This window comes from Carcharodon carcharias, chromosome 1 (assembly GCF_017639515.1).
Source record: "Carcharodon carcharias isolate sCarCar2 chromosome 1, sCarCar2.pri, whole genome shotgun sequence".
Lineage (NCBI taxonomy): Eukaryota > Metazoa > Chordata > Chondrichthyes > Lamniformes > Lamnidae > Carcharodon > Carcharodon carcharias.
The window spans coordinates 33645643-33664856 of NC_054467.1; the positions used below are offsets into that span (position 1 = coordinate 33645643).

Here is a 19214-nt window from a genome sequence, read left to right on the forward strand (position 1 = left end):
CACTCTTGTTAGCAAAAGAAAAACAAAATTCTCTTCAATTCTTGCCTAAAAGTCATTGCTTTTAAACAATATGTTTTGAGTTTCAAAAACAAAGCTTTCTTGGTGGGTCAACCACTGAGGATCTAATACATTTACCTGTGGATTTGCATAGTTTCGCACATGCCATTAATTGAAAAACTCCCATTGCAATATCCCATAACTGACAGATATGAATTAGAATTTGACATGTAAAATGATCACTACATTTCAAAGGACCAAACAGTTGCTGGCATCTAGTATCAAACTTCTGCAACTTGCATGATCTACAGACCAAAGAACCTGTGTGTTACTTGCAGATGGGTCTTAATTTTGAACTTTCATAAACAAAAGCAGCTTCCATGTTAACTTCAGTATATCCAGAATATTGACTTATGTTCACACACAAACTTGACTCAATGGAATTGTTACCCACTAATTTGGACACTAGCCATGTGTGGTTAATTGGGAATTCGGATGTGAGCAATTGCATTTTGGATTTGTCAATAAAAAATTATTAATGTTCTTCCACATATCTTACCTAGCATTTATCCCTCAACCAACACCATCAAAAATTGACTAAGTCACTAATCACATTTGCTGTGTTAGTGGGGTCTCTTGCTATGTGCAAATTGTTGTGAGGCACTTTGTAAAACCTTGAGGACTGAAAGGTGCAGGTTCTTTTGCATCATATGATACAGTAATACTCTGGTTTCCTTCCATCATAAATCACATCAGTTTCTACAAAAATAAATAACTAAGACCATTGTTTTGTAGTTTTCATGGGAAAATGCACAGAATCATGAAAAACCAACCACAAAACACTGGTTAAAAATTCCATGTAACAAAAATAGAATCTGCCTTAGTTACTGTAAATCATTGGGTCCAATTATAGTTGGAGACATTACAAAATGCAAACCCTAAAATACTGGTAAAAATTGATTGTAACTGTTGCAATGCTGATTATTAGCAGTGGAGTTTTAGGCAATGATTCTAATGTTTTTTGCTTTTCCACAGAAGTTATTACAACATACATATTGGAGAGTTGGACACAGGAGTATTTTTTTTCCTGCAAGTACAATAATGTAAATGAAAACCAAATACAGATTTGAAAGAAAATAAGTCCTCTACCTGCTGAGAATATTTTGAACCGAGTTTTATAACTCCAAGAAGACCCATTCAAAACTGAAAGGATGAAGATGACTTGTCTTTCAAATGTTTTTTAGAACCCAACTGTTAAATAAATGTCTTTCCTCCCATTCTTAGGGGTGAAAATACATGGACTAAAGTTAATTTGGCATCAGTTTGACAATGCCACTCAGAGAAGCCACAAGGATGGCAGCATGGGAAGTCGAAACATCAACACCAGTTTAGTAAGGACTGAGTTTCTGATTCCAGCAGACTGTTAGTGAAAAGTAAAGGAAGCTTGACTTTTCATTAAACATTTTGTACTTGACCTGGGAATGAGTGCTGCTGGAACTGGGTGAAAAAAAGTGTTTGAATGCCAAACTCTGAAATTCACCTTCCTCCCAAGAATTTGTTTCATAAAGCAATTAAAATGTCATAAACGTTACCATTTCTCCTTCTGCAGTTAAACCCTGATGAACAGTTTAATCATTTGCCATGATTTTAGCATTTGGAAGTTGTTAATTGGCATGTTTGATTTTAACTCCAGTCACATGATAGGAATGGATTTTGAAGTCAAGTGAACAAAAGTATTCTAAGCACAAAAGCAAAATATTACAGTTGCTGGAAATCTGAAATAAAAGCAGAAAATGTAGAGTATTTCAAACAGGTCATGAAGCATCTGTGGCGAGATAGAGTTAACGTTGCAGGTCTGTGACCTTTCATCAGGTTCTGATATAAGATCATGGACCTGAAGCGTTAACTTTGTTTCTCTCACCTTTTCTATCTCCACAGATGCTGCTTGACCTGCTGAGTATTTCCATCACTAATGTATCCTCAGTTTGGTTCAATTCTCTGAAGTTAATGCTCAGTCAAAAAACTACTTTTTAAAGCTGTTTTCCTTCAACTGTCTGAAGATCTCTAATCTAATCTTACCTACAAATGAATGTTTTTGATCAAAGGAAACAGATCAGAATTGCCTGAAACATTTCAATGCTTGTAACTGTGTGCTTTACTGTGTTCCTTTTTTGATTCATTTTTTAACTGCAGTTTTTTAAAAATGCCTCAGATTAAGTTAAAATCCTTTCTTGATGTTGAATCTTGATGCCAATGAGGAGATTGCTTGTGAAGTAGATTGATGCAAGAAGCTGTTAAATCCAGGCTCAATGGCACAAGGGCAATTCATTGTAATTTCCTGTACTTTTTCAAGCATAACTAATGTAAGCACTTGTTTTAATGTAACATAAACATCTGTTAATGCTCATAAATGTACGGTATTGCATGTCATTAAGTGAAGAGGGAATGGAAAGACAAATGGAAATTCAAGCATAATGAGATTACCACATCAGTGATGCACCTCCAGTGATTCACTAAATTACATCAACACAAGTGTAATATTTATTGTAGCCAAGTGTATTGAAAATAAGTTTTACTTAAATAGTGCTTGGTTGGAGTGCAACAAACTTTTTGTGAGCCACATGCTATTTGTTTATGTTTTCGTTGCCTTTTCTGCCCAATGAACTGCAGTGTAACTCCCACACATTAGTTTCTTTACTTAGTCCAGAGTTTCAAGCAGGGTAATACCATCAGACTTGTATCCCATTTATATTGTAGCTCTACTTGTGAGACAGTGCTGCAATATCAGTGAGTGACCTGAGTTACCACTTCCAGTGGGAAGCATCACGCCACAAAATGGAGTGCCAGGTTACTGTCATGCAAAATTGCAATGGCGACAGTTGTACCAACTAGGTGTGTGCTATTATTCTAGTGTTTGTCACTGTTGTGCTGTGCTCTATAAATGAACCAAACTTGAAACTTGGGGAACCAGTTCATATTGAGTGGCGATGATTCTGCAAGATAAATTTGGTATTGAGATGAATCAACAAAATATCTAGATTTTTTTTTTAAATCATGTGGTTGACTACAAAAAGAACCGTAAAATTTTGTTGCACAAAAGGCGGCCATTTGATCTTGTCTGTCCCAATTCTTCTCTAGAACAACCCAAAGGTAATCCTACTCTCCGCTCATTCCCTGTAGTCTGCCTCAAGTATTTGTCTAATCCTCTCTTTGAAAGGTGTGTTTCAACTGATCCCGGTGGCGAAGTATTCTATGCTTTAATAATCTCTTTCATATTTCTCATTACATCTCTCATTCTTTTAGTAACAATTTTTAAATTGATTTCACTATCAGTTTGCATTTGAAATAACAATTCTGTATTGTTGCCTATGTAGCTTTTCCTTTAGTGGGGGAGGGGAATATGTTCTATTGGGCGTGTGGGAAGGCAGCAATGATTAGTGGTGGTCTCTTCGAGGATGAGGGACTGAAGCTGATGCTGGATGGGATGATGGATTTATTTTTACATAGCCATGGTTGATCTGAGTGTTCTTCTGCAGCTGGTGACTGTTATTTTCAGACTATTGTGTCTACTTCCTGTGTGTCAAAGGTCTTTGGAGGAGGGTGGTGTAAAGATGAGAAGCTGGCAGGAAAGTGACCAGACTGCATGTCGCAGGGCAGGCTCAACCGCAGGAACAGCTGGTGCATCGACTGAATTCACAGGCAACAAAGGGTAAAACTATGGTGAAAATAACTTCACAAATTGCAGATAGACTTTCAATCGAAACGTACCTGTTGAGTTTTTGTTGTGCGATCTGAAGCATTAACACGCAGCTTTCCCCTGAAGTCAAGCTGAAGTAGGAGATGCTGCGTGAAAGTGAGAGTCCAAGGCTTGGGGCGTGATTCCTGCAGCTGCAGTCATGTCAGCGTGCCCTAGTTTTCTCTTCAGAAGGTGGAAATCCTCTCACTATATTGTGGGGAATGTACAGTTATTAGCAAGATGCAGTGGTCAGTTTAAAAAAAAGGATTGCATAAAGAAACTTGAAAGAATTATGATGTTTTCTGTAATGCTGTTTCTGATAAATCCATTATACATATGTCTTTGAAATCATGAAAGTTCACATGATGATTGAGATTCGGACACTAGTTAACAATGATTGCTGGTAACGTGTAAAACAAATACAGTCTGACAAAACTGTTCTACTTTGGCGTTTCAGTGTGTTAAAATAGCAACAGAATCTTTGAGCAGCAAGTCTAACTTTACTTTAACAAAAGTAATTGAACAAAGCTTTTAGTGCTCACTTTTCTAGTAGATTTTCTGATTGTTAATTTTGTGCATTTTTTCTATTTTAAAAAAGTTTTTTTCCTGCCAACTAGTTTTGTTACTTCATGCTTTTGTTTTTAAACTTGGACTCCCTAGTATGTATGGATTATGTGCCTGAGGTCCAGGCTATTAATGAATTATAGTAATTTCAGATTTCTTTTTCTTGTAGCTTTCCATTGGTTAGTATTTCACTTGGCTGCAACAACTGGAATGGCGCTAGATGAGTCTTTGTATGAAGTGAAATCAGTTGTGAAGTGTGTGCTCCAGAAATCTGATGAATGAGAGCCATTTGGTGTACTTTTTTGTTCTTGAATCACAGTTTTGTTACGCTACTATTAGATTGTCTTATAATGCTTCAAGCAAATTGATGTAATGGGGCGGGAGTTTTGGGCTATTTTTGTAATCCCCTAAAATTGGGATTGACGGCGTTGAGACCAACAAATGTAAAAATCCTTTGAAAACAGGAAACTCAGCCACTGTGTGTGTGTGTGTGAGGAACAGATGATCAGGATGATAGCCAGCTGAGTGGAAACTTCCAGTGAGCCTGTTTTTTCCTTGTTTTGCTCAGTGCACAACTGAGCTTCCTGGAAAACTCACAAAAAAACTTTGGTCTGATCGTTTGAATTTTGTGTAGCCACAAATGCAGTAAATAGTTTCCCATTGTGTCCTCAACTGCCGTCACAGTAGTGCAAACAATATTGTTTTTTTTCCTGATGGTTCAATTTACCTTATTTCCTAAACCCAATCAATCATGTTGTCTTCCATTTGTCTTAGAATCACAATGAAAAAATATTTCAAACATATGTTTTGGGAAGGAAAAATTGTAAAAGATTTGCATATTGTATTAAACATTGGTAATTGACATGATATCTCACGTATAAATGGTAAAAAACCATTTGGTATTATTTAAAGTGCCTAGGGTATGTTAATAGATCATATCATGCTTGACTGGTTGTTACTACATTGCAATGATGGGCTCTTATGTAGAATCCTCTTGCTCCCTTTGTTCCTAAATTTGGTAGAGCTGATTAGTTAAAATTTAAATGTTGGCTCAGTCCAGAACACTTAGCCCCAAAATTCAAATTGTAATAGATTTTGGCCAAGATTTTCACATCAAAATAATGGTGAGGCTAATGGAATCAGCTGCTGTTTTTGAACAAATGACACTGCAACTTCAGGCAAATATCAGCTGCATGGTTAAACTCAGATATCCAGAGGTATGGTCCAGGTTGCACCACCCAACCATTAGCTTAATGAAAAATGGCATCTTGCTGTCTAGCTCACCATTGAATTACTGTGAATGGTGTGAATTTGTTGTATTTATGCAGTAGATATGAACTAAACTCACCTCAAAGTTAGATCTTGTCTGCTTAAGTGTTAAGTACCCATTTAATAACATGTTAAGTGTCAATCAACTTCTCTGGCACTGAAAATTAACTTTATTACAAATGTGTCTTATTTCTTTAGATATTAATTATTGGAGATTTTAAAAATGTATTTTTTTGCTTTTCTATTCTCTTTTCTCTCTCTAAACCCCCATTCTCTCTTTTCTTCTGATTTGGCATTGAATTCACCTTCATTAATTCGCGCTTTTCCTCAGACCATCTGCAACTTATTTCCTAATTGTTAAATCTGATTGATTAAGAGAAAAACCTTTGTTTGCCTTGTTCATTCAGGTCTCAAATGCCCTTTTCTCTCAATGTGCCATTATTAACTGGCACTTCCAACAACTTTTTTAATTCATTCATGGGATGTGGGCTTCGTTGGCTGGGCCAGCAATTATTGCCTATCCCTAGATGCACTTGAGAAGGTGGTAGTGAGATGCCTTCTTGAACCGTTGCAGTCCATGTTAAGAAGGGAGTTCCAGGACTTTGACCCAGTCATAGTGAAGGAACGGCGATATATTTCCAAGTCAGGATGGTAGTGACTTGGAGGAGAACTTCCACGTGTTGGTGTTCCCATCTATCTCCTACCCTTGTCCTTCTAGATGGTTGTCATGCAATAAAAAAACCCCTAAATGTGCAAAGGTATTTCTGTCTAACAACAGATGCCATTAGATGCCCTGGTACCGCAACTTTGTCCCAGTATCTTTTTGTTCCTGTTTAAGTTTGGGAGCTGAAGTTTCATGGATTCAAATCCCACCACTGGGCTTGAGCACAGACCCTAGACTAACAATTCAGTGTATTACTAAAGAAGTGATGCAGTGTCAGAGACCATGTCTTTCAGATCATCCATTAAACTGAGCCCTGTCTATCTGGTCAGGTGGACTAAACAAGATCCATGGCACAATTTGATAACAGTTGGGGGAGTTCATTGACCAAAAGCTATCCGTTAGATAATGTTAGTTGCTCAGATTAACTGGCCATGTCTCTCATTGTTGTTTGTGCAAGCTTGATGTATGCAAATTGTTGCCACATGTGACTACAGAAGTGACTATTATTCAAAAGTAATTAACTGGTTATCAAGTGTTCTGGGACTTTCTGACAAGTTGAAGTGCTTTATTTTTACTTTAGGAGTTAATTACTTCTGAGGTTAAAGTGGTTAATTACAATTTAATTACAGCTGCTGAACTGGATTGTAAAAATGTTTTTTTCTGTTTTATTTCCTGTTTATATCGTTCTGTGGGGCTAAAATCTCGGAGCTGGTTGCTACTACATCCTGTTCTAGTTTGGGCCTGGCTACCTGGTGAATTTCCGCCTTTGTTTACCACTTTTCTCCCACGTGAAGATAGCAGCCTAATGTGTCATGAGCAGGACAACTCATTTATGGTGAATAAACAATTGAAATTTGGTTTTAAAAACAAAAAAACTGCGGATGCTGGAAATTCAAAACAAAAACAGAATTACCTGGAAAAACTCAGCAGGTCTGGCAGCATCGGCGGAGAAGAAAAGAGTTGACGTTTCGAGTCCTCATGACCCTTCGACAGAACTTGAGTTCGAGTCCAAGAAAGAGTTGAAATATAAGCTTATATTTCAACTCTTTCTTGGACTCGAACTCAAGTTCTGTCGAAGGGTCATGAGGACTCGAAACGTCAACTCTTTTCTTCTCCGCCGATGCTGCCAGACCTGCTGAGTTTTTCCAGGTAATTCTGTTTTTGTTTTGGAATTTGGTTTTATTGGAAGCTTCAGGAATTTTATGATGTCTTGGGAATCACACTTTATGATTCTGTTCGTTTTCCTTGAGAATTGTAAATGGGTGACCTCCTTATAACAGTAACATTCAGATGAGCCAAATCACTTGGTATAGTCATGCAGTTAATTTGCTTCCTCAGAGGCCTGGAGTTGATTGTGCGGCTGTTATTGATAATCTGTTAACTAGCACTGGTTGCAATGCTGTGTAACCCCTAAATGGCCATAGGCAAATGGGAAATGGAATAACAAAATCAGTCCTTAGAGAAATGGATGAAGATTGTTCAGGCTGACGGCAAAGATTGGAAGGTGTTGCTGTCATATGTAGCCTTGTATAGAACAACTCCACACACGAGATAGAAAAGAGTCCAGCTGAGTTGCTATTTGGATGCAAAATACACACCAAAATGCCAGATGTGAGGAACATCAGTGTCGATCCAGAGGTTCGAGTTCATGACGCAGAGAACAGGGGTGCTGCAAAGTTTCATCCAGACCACTGCATGGGACCTAGACGGTCTGATGTGATGCCAGGTGATGGAAGTACTGCTGAGATGGGAGAGTCCAAGTAAGATGGATACAGCATTTTACCTCAAGCCGAACACTATCATCACCAAGAAGGGAAGCGGTGTGACTATGCAGTTGCCAGAAGGAGTACCAGTACTGTATGGCAGAAATTCCTCATTTGTCAAAAAGTATCATGGTGACAAAGACACAGCAGCAGATGAACCAGATGTAGGACCGGAGGTGAAGCTAACATCCAGCAATCCAGAGGTCCAAGCCAGCAATGCTGATGACTGACAGACAATTTGCTATCCAGAGGGGGCGAAGACATTTCATAACCCTGATGTGATGACCAGAGTCTTTGAGACACCAAGTGGACCATGCCATGAGAGGAGACCACCAAAGTGTTATGAAGATTCTGTGGATTTGGTGACAGAACATGAAACTGAATATTAAATCAGCTGAACACTGGTCTTGCAATTTTTAAGCTCCTGTTTGTGATGTTTGCCACTGCACGAGAAAGTAATTGGATTAGATCCTTTGAGGAGCATCGAATTACATACTGATGATTATCAAAAGGGATGTCATGGTTAAATAGTGAAAGAGAAGTAATAATTCCAGAAAGTGAAATACTGAACAAAAGACTTAAAACTGTATTGAACAGTGATGCACTGAACCTAGCTGACATTCATAATTGAAGAAATTAATTTACTCAGTGAGTTAGAGAAATAATGATTTGTTAATTTGTTTGTAAAATTTATTGAACTATGTTTAGTAAGGGATGGAGTCTAAGCTACATACATCAAGCAGAAAAATCATGGTCTTATTTTTGGTCTAATAAGGGAAGGATGTCATGATGATGGCTGTCTGTGTGTGTGTGTGTGTACTTGAGCATTAGAAATTATACAGAACTCAGATAATATAATGTTAGGTATGCTTTTCTACATTTGGGGTCATCTGACTTGGGAGGAGTTGAAAGTCAGATAACACATTAGGGAGTTAGCCAGCATGGCAGATTAAATGATGATCTTGCAGTTAAATCTGTGACTTTGAGTGTTGTTCTTTCAGTTTGAGATGTGACAATGACCAAGGTGGCCTTCATTTGCGCCTTCTGTGTCAGAATGCCATTTAAATTTGTAATTGATGTCATCCCAACCACATGGCCCTATTGCTCAACACGTCAATGGTGTTACATGATGCAGCATTGCATAGAAAAATGTAGTGATCACAGGAAAATATGCACTTGAAGATTCAAACTCAACAATTGATCCTAAATGCATAAACTTCCCTGTATCGTAAGATACAACATTAAGCAGATGTTACCAAGGCTTGAATTGAAGTAAACAACAAGTAAATCTTGTCTGTTGTGGCAGAAGATGGAAACTGGAACATTATAATTGAAATGGCAAAGCTCTTAAACCCTTTTTAATTTTGAAGCTAACAATGTGATTGAACATTGCCTTTTTCACAATTCATAAACAGGTCCATTTTTCCATAATCATGTTGTCATTCCTTTTTTATTTTGCAGTCACTTCACATCACTTACAAATGTACACTTAGAGAGATGGCATTATAGCTCAGTAAATAATGACTTCAAATGCTTACAGGTGAATTTGGAAAATTAGGGAGAAGACATTCTTATCTTTAAAGGATCACGTAAAATATAAATGCTTCCATTGTTCTTTCATTCTTTGTATTACTGTGGTTTGTTGCTGCATCATGCTGGTTAGCTAGATTTTAATATGTGGTTTGTGGTTGATGGTATCGTCTTGCAGTGTATGGGGAGTAATTGTATATTGCAGATTGGGTTGAGAGTAACTATCCTGTGCTGATTACTGCTGATTTAATATAAAATTACAATAGAGATGGTGCTACCTGATGACAAGAAAGTCCAAAGGAGGGTTCAAATTCTACAGGTTCAGATATAACTAGTCATTTGGTCGTACAGAACTTGACAATTGCTGAAAAAAGAGATATGTTTAAGCTTTTCATCTTGCACTCATCAGGACAGCTTGCAGGAAATACCAACGGCAAAGGGAAATGCAATTTATACTGCATGAGAAGAAAGTGCTGATTAGTTGGCAAGTGGACTCTGATTAGTAGAGGTATTGCCATGGAGAATGCAGCAGGGAACAGTTAATTGCCAAGCTTTTGTTTAGATTCAAACTAGGCTGGTCGACTCTGGTCAAATGATTGCCATGTGGAATGAACCAGAGAATGGCTGTCCCCAAGCTTTAGTTTAGTTGAAAAGGTACAACACGTGGACATGCTCCTTCTGTCTATAAAGGACACGGTCCTGTGTGAATATATGTGACTTCTAGTATGTATATGTGAGCCACACTGCGAGCCCAATTGAGCATCTTAAATTGGTTTTCAGCGTAATTCTTAGCACAATCAGGATTGTTTAGAGGAATCGCAATGTTTTGAGTTTTGCAAGCACAGGCTGGCTGGGTACAGTCAATAATTTATCTTTTGATACAGCCAAAGGGACATGCTGTTTGCTCCAATCCACCAGCCATTGGGATGTACAGCCTACATACCTTGCATCACACCAGCACTGAAATTAATGTACCACATTACTCATTTGTGTGAAAGCAAAATATCTTTTTAGCTTGATGACAGCGTCCTGCTAATGGAGAATACTATCCGTGTTGCTACTGCATAGTAACAGCTTGCTTTACCAGTTGCTCCAATTTCTAAGAAAATGTCTGAATCTTTATTCATTGAACCTATGAACTCAGCAACTCATGCAGTTGCGTTCTGTTTTACAGACACCATGTATGCTTAGATAGATGATATTGTCATGGGATCCCCTCTAGGCCCAGTTCTTGCAAACATCTTTGTCAGTTTCCACGAGAAATGCCTCTTTGATGGAATGACACCTAGCCTCCAACCCTTGCATATTTCTGACATGTAGATGATACATTTGCTATATTTGAATCTACAGTTGCATGTAAGAACTTCGTTACACACCTTAATGGGCTCCATGCTGCACTCAAATTCACCTTTGAAGTGGAGCAGTCAAATGAGCTTCCTTTCCTCGATGTGCTGGTTGAGAAATCTGCCAATGGACAAGCCTACCTTCACTCATTAACATACGCGTAGGGATTCCTACAGTTCCATGTACTATAAGATTGGTCTTATTGGCAAGTTGTAAATAGGACTCGAGCCATTTGCTCACCGTCCAAGCTTGATGTTGAAGTAGGGTACGTCCAAGTCATCCTGCAGGATAATGGCTACCCTGATCAGATCATTGCTCGCTATATATCATACAAACTCGTGAATGGGCCTAGGGTCGCCACTTTTGGCCTTCAAGAGTGCCCGTCTACCTCTGATTACCCTGGAATGGTAAGATGTCTCAAAAATTTAAGCAACAGATGAAGTGCATGAATAACAGAGCTCAGTTACCAACCTGTTACTGAATCAGATTGTCATGGTACTTCAGCACAGGTTTAAAAGTTCTGTGGACAGAGAGACATGGGTAGATTGCATAGAGCCCACATTTTACGTGTTATATAGCTAATTTTGGCAACCCATTGAAACCTTCTGTGGATTCCTGAACCCCCGTCTGGTTGAGAACTCCTGTCCAGCCCCACATCATTTCCTGTTCATCCATTGCCCTATGCTCAATGACCTACATTGGCTGTCAGTCCCCCAGCACTTGAAATTTAAAATTTGTCTCCTTGTATTCAAATCATTTCATTACCTCCCCCTGCATACCTGAAACTCCCTTCCTAACAGCACTGTGGGTGCACCTAAAGCACATGGACTGCAGCGGTTCAAGAAGGCAGCTCACCACCACCTTCTCAAGGGCAAATAGAGATGGGCAATAAAATGCTGGCTCAGCCAGCAAAGCCCACATCCCATGAATGAATGGAAAAAAAATAACTTTCTCCAGGTTTACAACCCACCAAGCAACCTTTGTTCCTCTAACCCAGGCATTCCCTTCACTCCATCATTTACAGAGATGGGGGAAGGACCAAATAAGGGAAGGGGTGGGAATGAAGCGTTTAGAGCACAGTATGATTTAAATACAAGGATGAGAATTTTGATGAGGTGTTAGGGGACAATCTAAATAAACAGTGTAATGGATATGGGATAGATACAGCCATTGGAATTTTGGATGAGTTGAAGTACAGCCTGTATCTGCTTGAACAAATATAATGCCAGATCTCAAAGGTTTAAAATCCCTCTTTCTGACAATATATATTGCCAATATATATATTTGGTGCTAGGGCTGAGCAAACAGTTGGTTCCCATTTCCACATTGAACAACTATCACTGCCAGCAACCCCTGCTCAACCCCCACTGCTTTAATCCCTATATTTGGACAAACTTAAAGAGCCTTTTTTGTGGTGAACAAAGTTGTGGGGCAGGGTGAGGGGGAGGAATCACCATATCAGAATATGGGGCAAAGAGGCGGTCTTTAGAAACAAGGGATGGAATTTTACAGCCCTGTCATGGTGGGGCCATGGCCGTAAAATGCGGTGAGCCGTTCAAAAGTCCATTGACTTCGATGGGACCGGAAAATTATGCCCAAGGTGATGCAACCAATACTCGGTAAGAAGGAAGAAAATGAAAGCAACAAAATCAAAAAGGCTTGGTGAGGGGTTGGAAGGGAGGGCTGAGCTGTGAGGCTGACATGAATGCTTGAGAGTTGGTGAGTGGCCCAGGGTTCACCTGTCAGCCTGCCTTGCTCACGTATTCACAGTTCATTCACTCACCCTTTGCAACCCAAACTCTTTGCCTCACTCCAGTCCACATGCCCAGCCTGGTACATTAAATTCTCTAGACCCAGCCTCATTGACTTTTGCCTCACTCCACTCCAGTAATGATGTGTGCAGTGATGCACTGCAGTTCTCAAAAGCATTGGTTTGCACATTTAGTCGCTGGTAAAAGCAGATGCCTTTCTTTGCTACTTGTCCCCCAGGAGATATGTGAAATGTATTTTTGACTGGTAAACTTGTATCTTAAATTAAATTCCTTTTCAATTTGATTTTTAGACATTATGATTGTGAAGTGGATAGATAAACTTGAAATCCAAAAGAATTTCAAAAATTATTAAATATTCAGTAGAGAGAGAGGGATGTAGGCAGTGTGGAAGACACCCCACATTCTACACATTGATTTCTGGCAGGCCCTTTGCAACCTTCTCCCCTCCTAGGGGCCCACAGACCCAGTTGAGAACCCTTGTTCTAAGGGGTAACATGAGGTGAGCTGAGAGTGACTGCCCTTGACATCAAGGCTGCATTTGACCAAGTGTGGCATCAAGTACCCCGAGCAAAACTGGAATCAATGGGAATCAGGGGGGAAACTCTCCACTGTTTGGAGCCATACCTAGCATAAAGAAAGATGGTTGTGGTTGTCTCAGCTCCAAGACATCACTGCAGGAGTTCCTCATGGTCGTGTCCACAGCCCAACCATCTTCAGCTGCTTCATCAATGATCTTCCTTCCGTAATAAGATCAGAAGTGAGGATGTTCGCTGATTATTGCACGACGTTCACCATTCATGATTCCTCAGACACTGAAGCAGTCCATGTCCAAATGCAGCAAGGACCTGGACAATATCCAGGCTTGGGCTGACAAGTTGCAAATAACATTCGTGCCACACAAGTGCCAGGCAATGATCATCACCAACAAGAGAAAATCTAACCATCGCCCCTTGATGTTCAGTGGCATTACCATCACTGAATCCCTCACTACCAACATCCTGGGGGTTACCATTGACTAGAAATGGAACTGGACTAACCATATAAATACTGTGGCTACAGAAGCAGGTCAGAGACTAGGAACCCTATGATGAGTAATTCACCTCCTGACTCCCCAAATCCTGTCCACTATCTACAAGGCACAAGTCAGGAGTGTGATGAAATACTCCCTACTTGCCTCAATGAGTGCAGTTTCCACATCACTCAAGAAGCTTGACACCATCCAGGACAAAGCAACTCACTTGATTGTCACTACATCCACAAACATTCACTCCCTCCACAGCTGGTGCACAGTAGCATCAGTGTGTGCCATCTATAAGATGCACTGCAGGAAATCACCATCGCTTCTTAGACAACACCTTCCAAACTCATGACCGTTACCAGGTGGAAGGACAAGGGCAGCAGATAGATGGGAACACTGCCATCTGGAAATTCCCCTCCAAGCCACTCACTATCGTGACTTGGAAACATATCGTTGTTCCTTCACTGTCGTTGGGTCAAAATCTTGGAACTCCCTAAAAGCACTGTGGGTATACCTACACCATATGGACTGTAGTGGTTCAAGAAGGCAGCTCACCACGATCTTCTCAAGGGTGACTAGGGATGGGCAATAAATGCCAGCCCAGCCAGCAAAGCCCACATCCTATGAATGAATGAATAAAAAAAGGAAAATGAGTTATTGCCACCTCCTTCATTTGTAGCAGTGAGTGAATATGCAGCTGTAACATGGTTTTGAACATATCAGCGTCTGCTCCATTAGTTAGCTTTGCCTTTCGAGAAAGTGGTCCATAGTACCTTATGTTCACCCTAACCACAGAACAGCCTAATTTGAATTGTCTGTTAATTTGAAATGACATGCAAAAAAAAAACTTTAGTATGAAACCATTAAAATTGCTTAATTCACACTATTGTGTGTTAGAAATTTTAACAAACTGAAAGAAAGGCTTTGAATTTGGCTGTAGACATTTATTATTTTAAAACTGACTTTGCTAGTTTTGCTGTTTGGTCTTTCGGTTTCTTCCATTTCACTTGGGTCGACACAATTCTGGTTGATCATCCTTGTCCGTCTCCTCCTATTCCTCTGATAATGCCACTGCTTTTAAGTCTCTAGCCACCTTTCTATCTGCTCTTGGGCCGTCCTCTTCTTCCTGGCAGTCATATCTCCATCATTCGCCTCACCACATTCCCCCCCCGTCTCTCTCTGCAACAAATGGCCAAACTATTTCAGTCTCTTCTCGGTTACTTTCTTCGAAGATCCAACAATCTTCACTGACCCCCTGGTCTGCTGGTTCCTGATTTTGCCCTTTCTCATTACTCTGTGTTGCTATTTAGTCATTAGCAGCATATTCATTCATCCCAGCAATCAAACCTTGTGATGTGTTTCACTAATGATTTATTGATACTGTTCCATAAAATATGGGCAAAAATGCTGCAGTGCTGAGATAAGTTAAGGCTGGAGCAGACATCTCTGCTACGTTGGTTTGCTAAACCCTGTTTTGGGGAAATGCAATTCCATCATACACCAGTGTGACTTGACAGTTCCAACACTACATCTTTACAGCTTCTCTGATTTAAAGTTCCTAAATTAGTACAAGTACTGAATTTTGAGGACAGTTGTATTCACTCTTGTTTACTGATAACTGGATTGTGAATGTCTGTTAAGCTCACACATTCGTTTGAAGACTTTTCTCCCTTAGGTTGGACTCAATTCCAACAAGCGTCTGAGTAAAGGAGGCTATTGTGTCACCCACTCCCTTTCCATCCCATTTTTATTTAAACTAGGATAGGAAATGGCTTTAAGTTTAGGAAACTGTTGTACCCTTTAATATGTTAGCCAAAGGAAACTTTGTAAAGTATACAAGTGACAGAGTATGGTGCTGGGTGTTAAGTTAATACTTTAATAACAAGGTGTATAGTACTGGATTTATAATCTCTTTAATATAATATATAGACCTTATATGTTTCATATCAAGGCTGATAGAAATTCAAGGCCATGATTGCTTATACTGTTTCATTAGCAGAGCCTGTTGTAGCAAAGTGGAGAAGTATTTCTTGATGGTCCTTTTGGAGAATTATTGGTGTTATGAATTAGCTGACATTTTAGTCTCTCCTGTTGCTGGAGATGGCTAGAAAAAAAAACTTTGTACAGTGCAGAATCCTGAAAGGTTACATCCAGCTCTTCCAATGTGTTATTTAGTTAAATAGATGTTACTCATGGTTTTGACCCACTTGGACCCAGAAGATGCTAGGTTTTATATTCTATATTTGTTTCATTAGTTGATCTAAGCAAGGGTGTGATGAAATTGGCCTTTGCATTGTTGGGCTAGCGTGAAGGAGAAAGATTTATCTAGAATTCCTGCTGCTAATTGCAATACATGATTCCAAAGATGAGAGATGATTCTGCTATATTTGCCCCTATATTGGTTGAATTGCTTGCTTAAACCCATGATGGTTTCTGGTATTAAGAATGCACATTTTGACATATAAGAAGGTGGCTGGTACCCACGATGAGCAAGCCCAGCCCCTCTTCCTCTAGTTGTTTCTTTTAAATAAACTATTCATGAGGAAATGTTAGATCTAGACCATGATAATGAGTATGTTTGTTGTACCTTAATGGTAGATCTCCTTCCAGAGTTGAGTCAACTGGATAGTTCACTACTTGTTTTAAACCTCAAAATACATTAAAATGCTTTTTTATAATGCAGGGAGAGGAAATTTATTACTTAACCCTTTGAGCTTATCTATGAAGCAGATGAATCTAAAGGAAGGAATATCAACTCAGGGATGTAAATTGTGGCCACAGGAAAGCCTAGATCCTGCCCCAGCTTAGGTCAGTTGAACCTCTAAACATTTCTCCAATCATTTTTATTTATGCACAGTGTTTTTGTGCAGGATCCTATCATTAAGGAATTATGCATTATGTTTAGCTTAAATATATGGGCAATGAGGGTTGCAGAAGTTAAATGTGAAGCATGATTAACAGACTGAAGATACAACAGATTGAAGAAATTCCAAAACAAAAATAAGTACTGGAAAACATAGATGGTTTGCCAACTGTGAGCAGTTAACCCTACTGGAAAAAAATCATTTGGAGGGAACAGGAAAAAACTGGTCACAGTTATATCTCATATTCTGACCTCAAAAGTAAATTATTGTCTTTCAATGTACATTTTATTTGAAGTTGGGAGGTTGATCCAGTTGTCCAAATTTGGCAAACTTCATTATCTTCAACATAAACTAAGTCGGTCTATTTTAGGTTATTGTGGGGTCATAATTTAGTTCATTGATTATCCCAATATAATTTTCTATCACTTGTGTGTTGGATTTTTAAAAATCCAAACGCTGAGCATTTAATGGGTTAAAATTCTATAAACTCAATGAGGGCAGAAGAATGTCTGATTTATAGACGTTCTGGAAATGTTGGTGTCTTAAACATTTAGCTTTCAGTAACCATAACAGTGTAAGCTTTTACCAAATGTTTGACCCCTGTCAGTTGGATTCGAAGACCCAAGCAAATTCATCCGAATAATTCCATGTCAGATGCAAATCATTTACAAACAAGATCTTTAAAAATTGGCCACGCAAAAGTTGTGACCTTTTATAGAAATCTTTCATGATAACAAGAATTTAGCACCATTTTGACATTCTGAAGTATTAAAGAATGGAGTTGGCAAGGCAGAGAGCCAAGTTCACCTAATTTTTCAGATTTTAATTTTGGCATGTGGCTTCTGCCACTGAACATGATACAAAGCAATCTGAAACCTAGAACCTGTTTAGATTTTTCTTTTATTCAGGGAGTGCCGTCACTTTTATTTTAAAACACTATCATAGCTGTCCTGAAATGTGGACAATAAAAACAGAAGATGCTGGAAATACTCAGGAAAAAAAAGAGTTAATGTTCCAGGTCAGTGACCATTCTATTGACCTGAAATGTGCCCAGCTGTCTTCTCTGTCTGTTTCTCTCTCTTTCTCCTCAGAAGCTGCCAGACCCGCTGAGTGTTTTCTAGTTTCATTTCAGGCTTCCAGCACCAGGTATTTTGCTTTTGATTTACTGAAATATGGACGTCTTTTTCGCATAAGACTTGGATATCACTCACTTCCCAAGGATGGCCCTGAGTATTGTGCAGTAATTGCGCATTATGATTTGTAGATGTTATAAATTGGCCGTTCTGTTTTTAATCCAAAATGCATTTATAGATTTTTGGAAATGAGGCTGCTAATGAGCAAAAAGTCTGTTTCTAAAATGGCGTCAGACAAATTGGGCTATTTTTGCTTTTCTAGTGTAGACCTGCAGATAAAAGTAATCTGAATTGAAAGATTGCATGACGCACACAGCATTATTGACAAATTAAAAACCCATATCAGAGGAACTGAACCAAAGTAAAAGTAAAATACTGCAGATGCTGGAGATCTGAAACAAAAACCCAGCAGGTCTGGCAGCATCTGTGGAGAGAGTTAACATTTTGAGTCCAATATGACTCTTTGGAACCCAAAGTCTCATTTTAAATCTCAGAGTAATGTATTATTCTGTGCATCAATATACAAAAAAAGGAAAGTGAGAAAAGGCCAGCAAGCATCACAATTAAATGATGCAGACCTGAGCATTACCCTTCCTAACTAGCAATGATGCTAATTCCTGGGTGCGTCAAAATCATTCAGAAAAATAAACCTGTGCATGTCATTCCTACTAAATATTGTTTACGTATTTCACAGAATGATACAGTACATTTTAATCACCAGCTATTTATTTGTTGAAAGCTCATTTAGAAAGAGAATGTTTGTTTATATTCTAAACCTAGATTATGCAACATGAGACTAATTAACACTTGTACTTTCTTGAGCAGTGCTGGAGTCGACCTGCAAGGGAACATAGTGTAATTTTGTACATTTTTCCTTAATTAGCTACCAGTGGTTATATTATGAAAAACTGTGAGATGTAATTTGTATTCCTTTTGTATTGTTGAAAAATATAAATGTTGACTTTGTCAAACATGGCTTATCTGGTCACTTGTGAAATATCAATCCTATCCCACAAGTTATTGCATTGTATCCTCTATAACAGTAGTGTGGAGAAATACCAGTGAGAATATCAGACTGCTGCAATAAAGCATATTGTGCTGAAGTTATGTATGATGGTCTTTAACATGAAGAATATGCCATTTCTAAGCCAGGATTTTCTGGCTGGCCTGCCACATCCCCTGCGGCGGGTCCCACCATAGCGGGGCCGGGAAATCCTGGCCTTATATTTTTGAAAATATGATTAATACTGAAGAAACCAAGTCAGTTTGTCTTTGTGACTTAACTGGTTACTTGTAGAATATCAATACTACCCCACATATCAGTGTTAAAATGTAGGCTTCGAAAGCATAAATGTTAGTTTATTGTTGCAATCCAACTTTTCCAATACTTAGGATGAAAGAAGTGTAAATTGAAGATTGTGTGAGGCACATATTACTATTGACAGATCCGAAACCATTGTGATATCAAAAGCAGTTGCAACAAATTTTCTTAAGCATTAAGATTACTCTTCCTCCCTCCCCACCATGCCCAACTGCTCAGTAGAGAATCTGCACAATCAG

General features: G+C 38.9%; 1 protein-coding gene across 7 annotated transcripts in view; it reads left to right on the forward strand.

Annotated features, from left to right (window-relative positions):
- The window catches only part of gab1 (GRB2-associated binding protein 1), a 222751-nt gene that overhangs the window by 81620 nt on the left and 121917 nt on the right, over positions 1 to 19214 (forward strand). Inside the window, exon 1 of one of the 7 annotated variants that reach the window (XM_041190752.1) lies at positions 3617 to 3706. The exons of 5 other annotated variants lie outside the window; for them this stretch is intronic. Coding sequence is in view for 1 of the 2 variants with exons in the window: in XM_041190725.1 (XP_041046659.1) it covers positions 7036 to 7065 (30 nt within the window). In the remaining variant the exon portion in view is untranslated. Of the gene's footprint in view, positions 1 to 3616; positions 3707 to 7010; positions 7066 to 19214 lie in introns of those variants that run through there. One more of the 7 variants, XM_041190725.1, reaches the window with a different exon arrangement.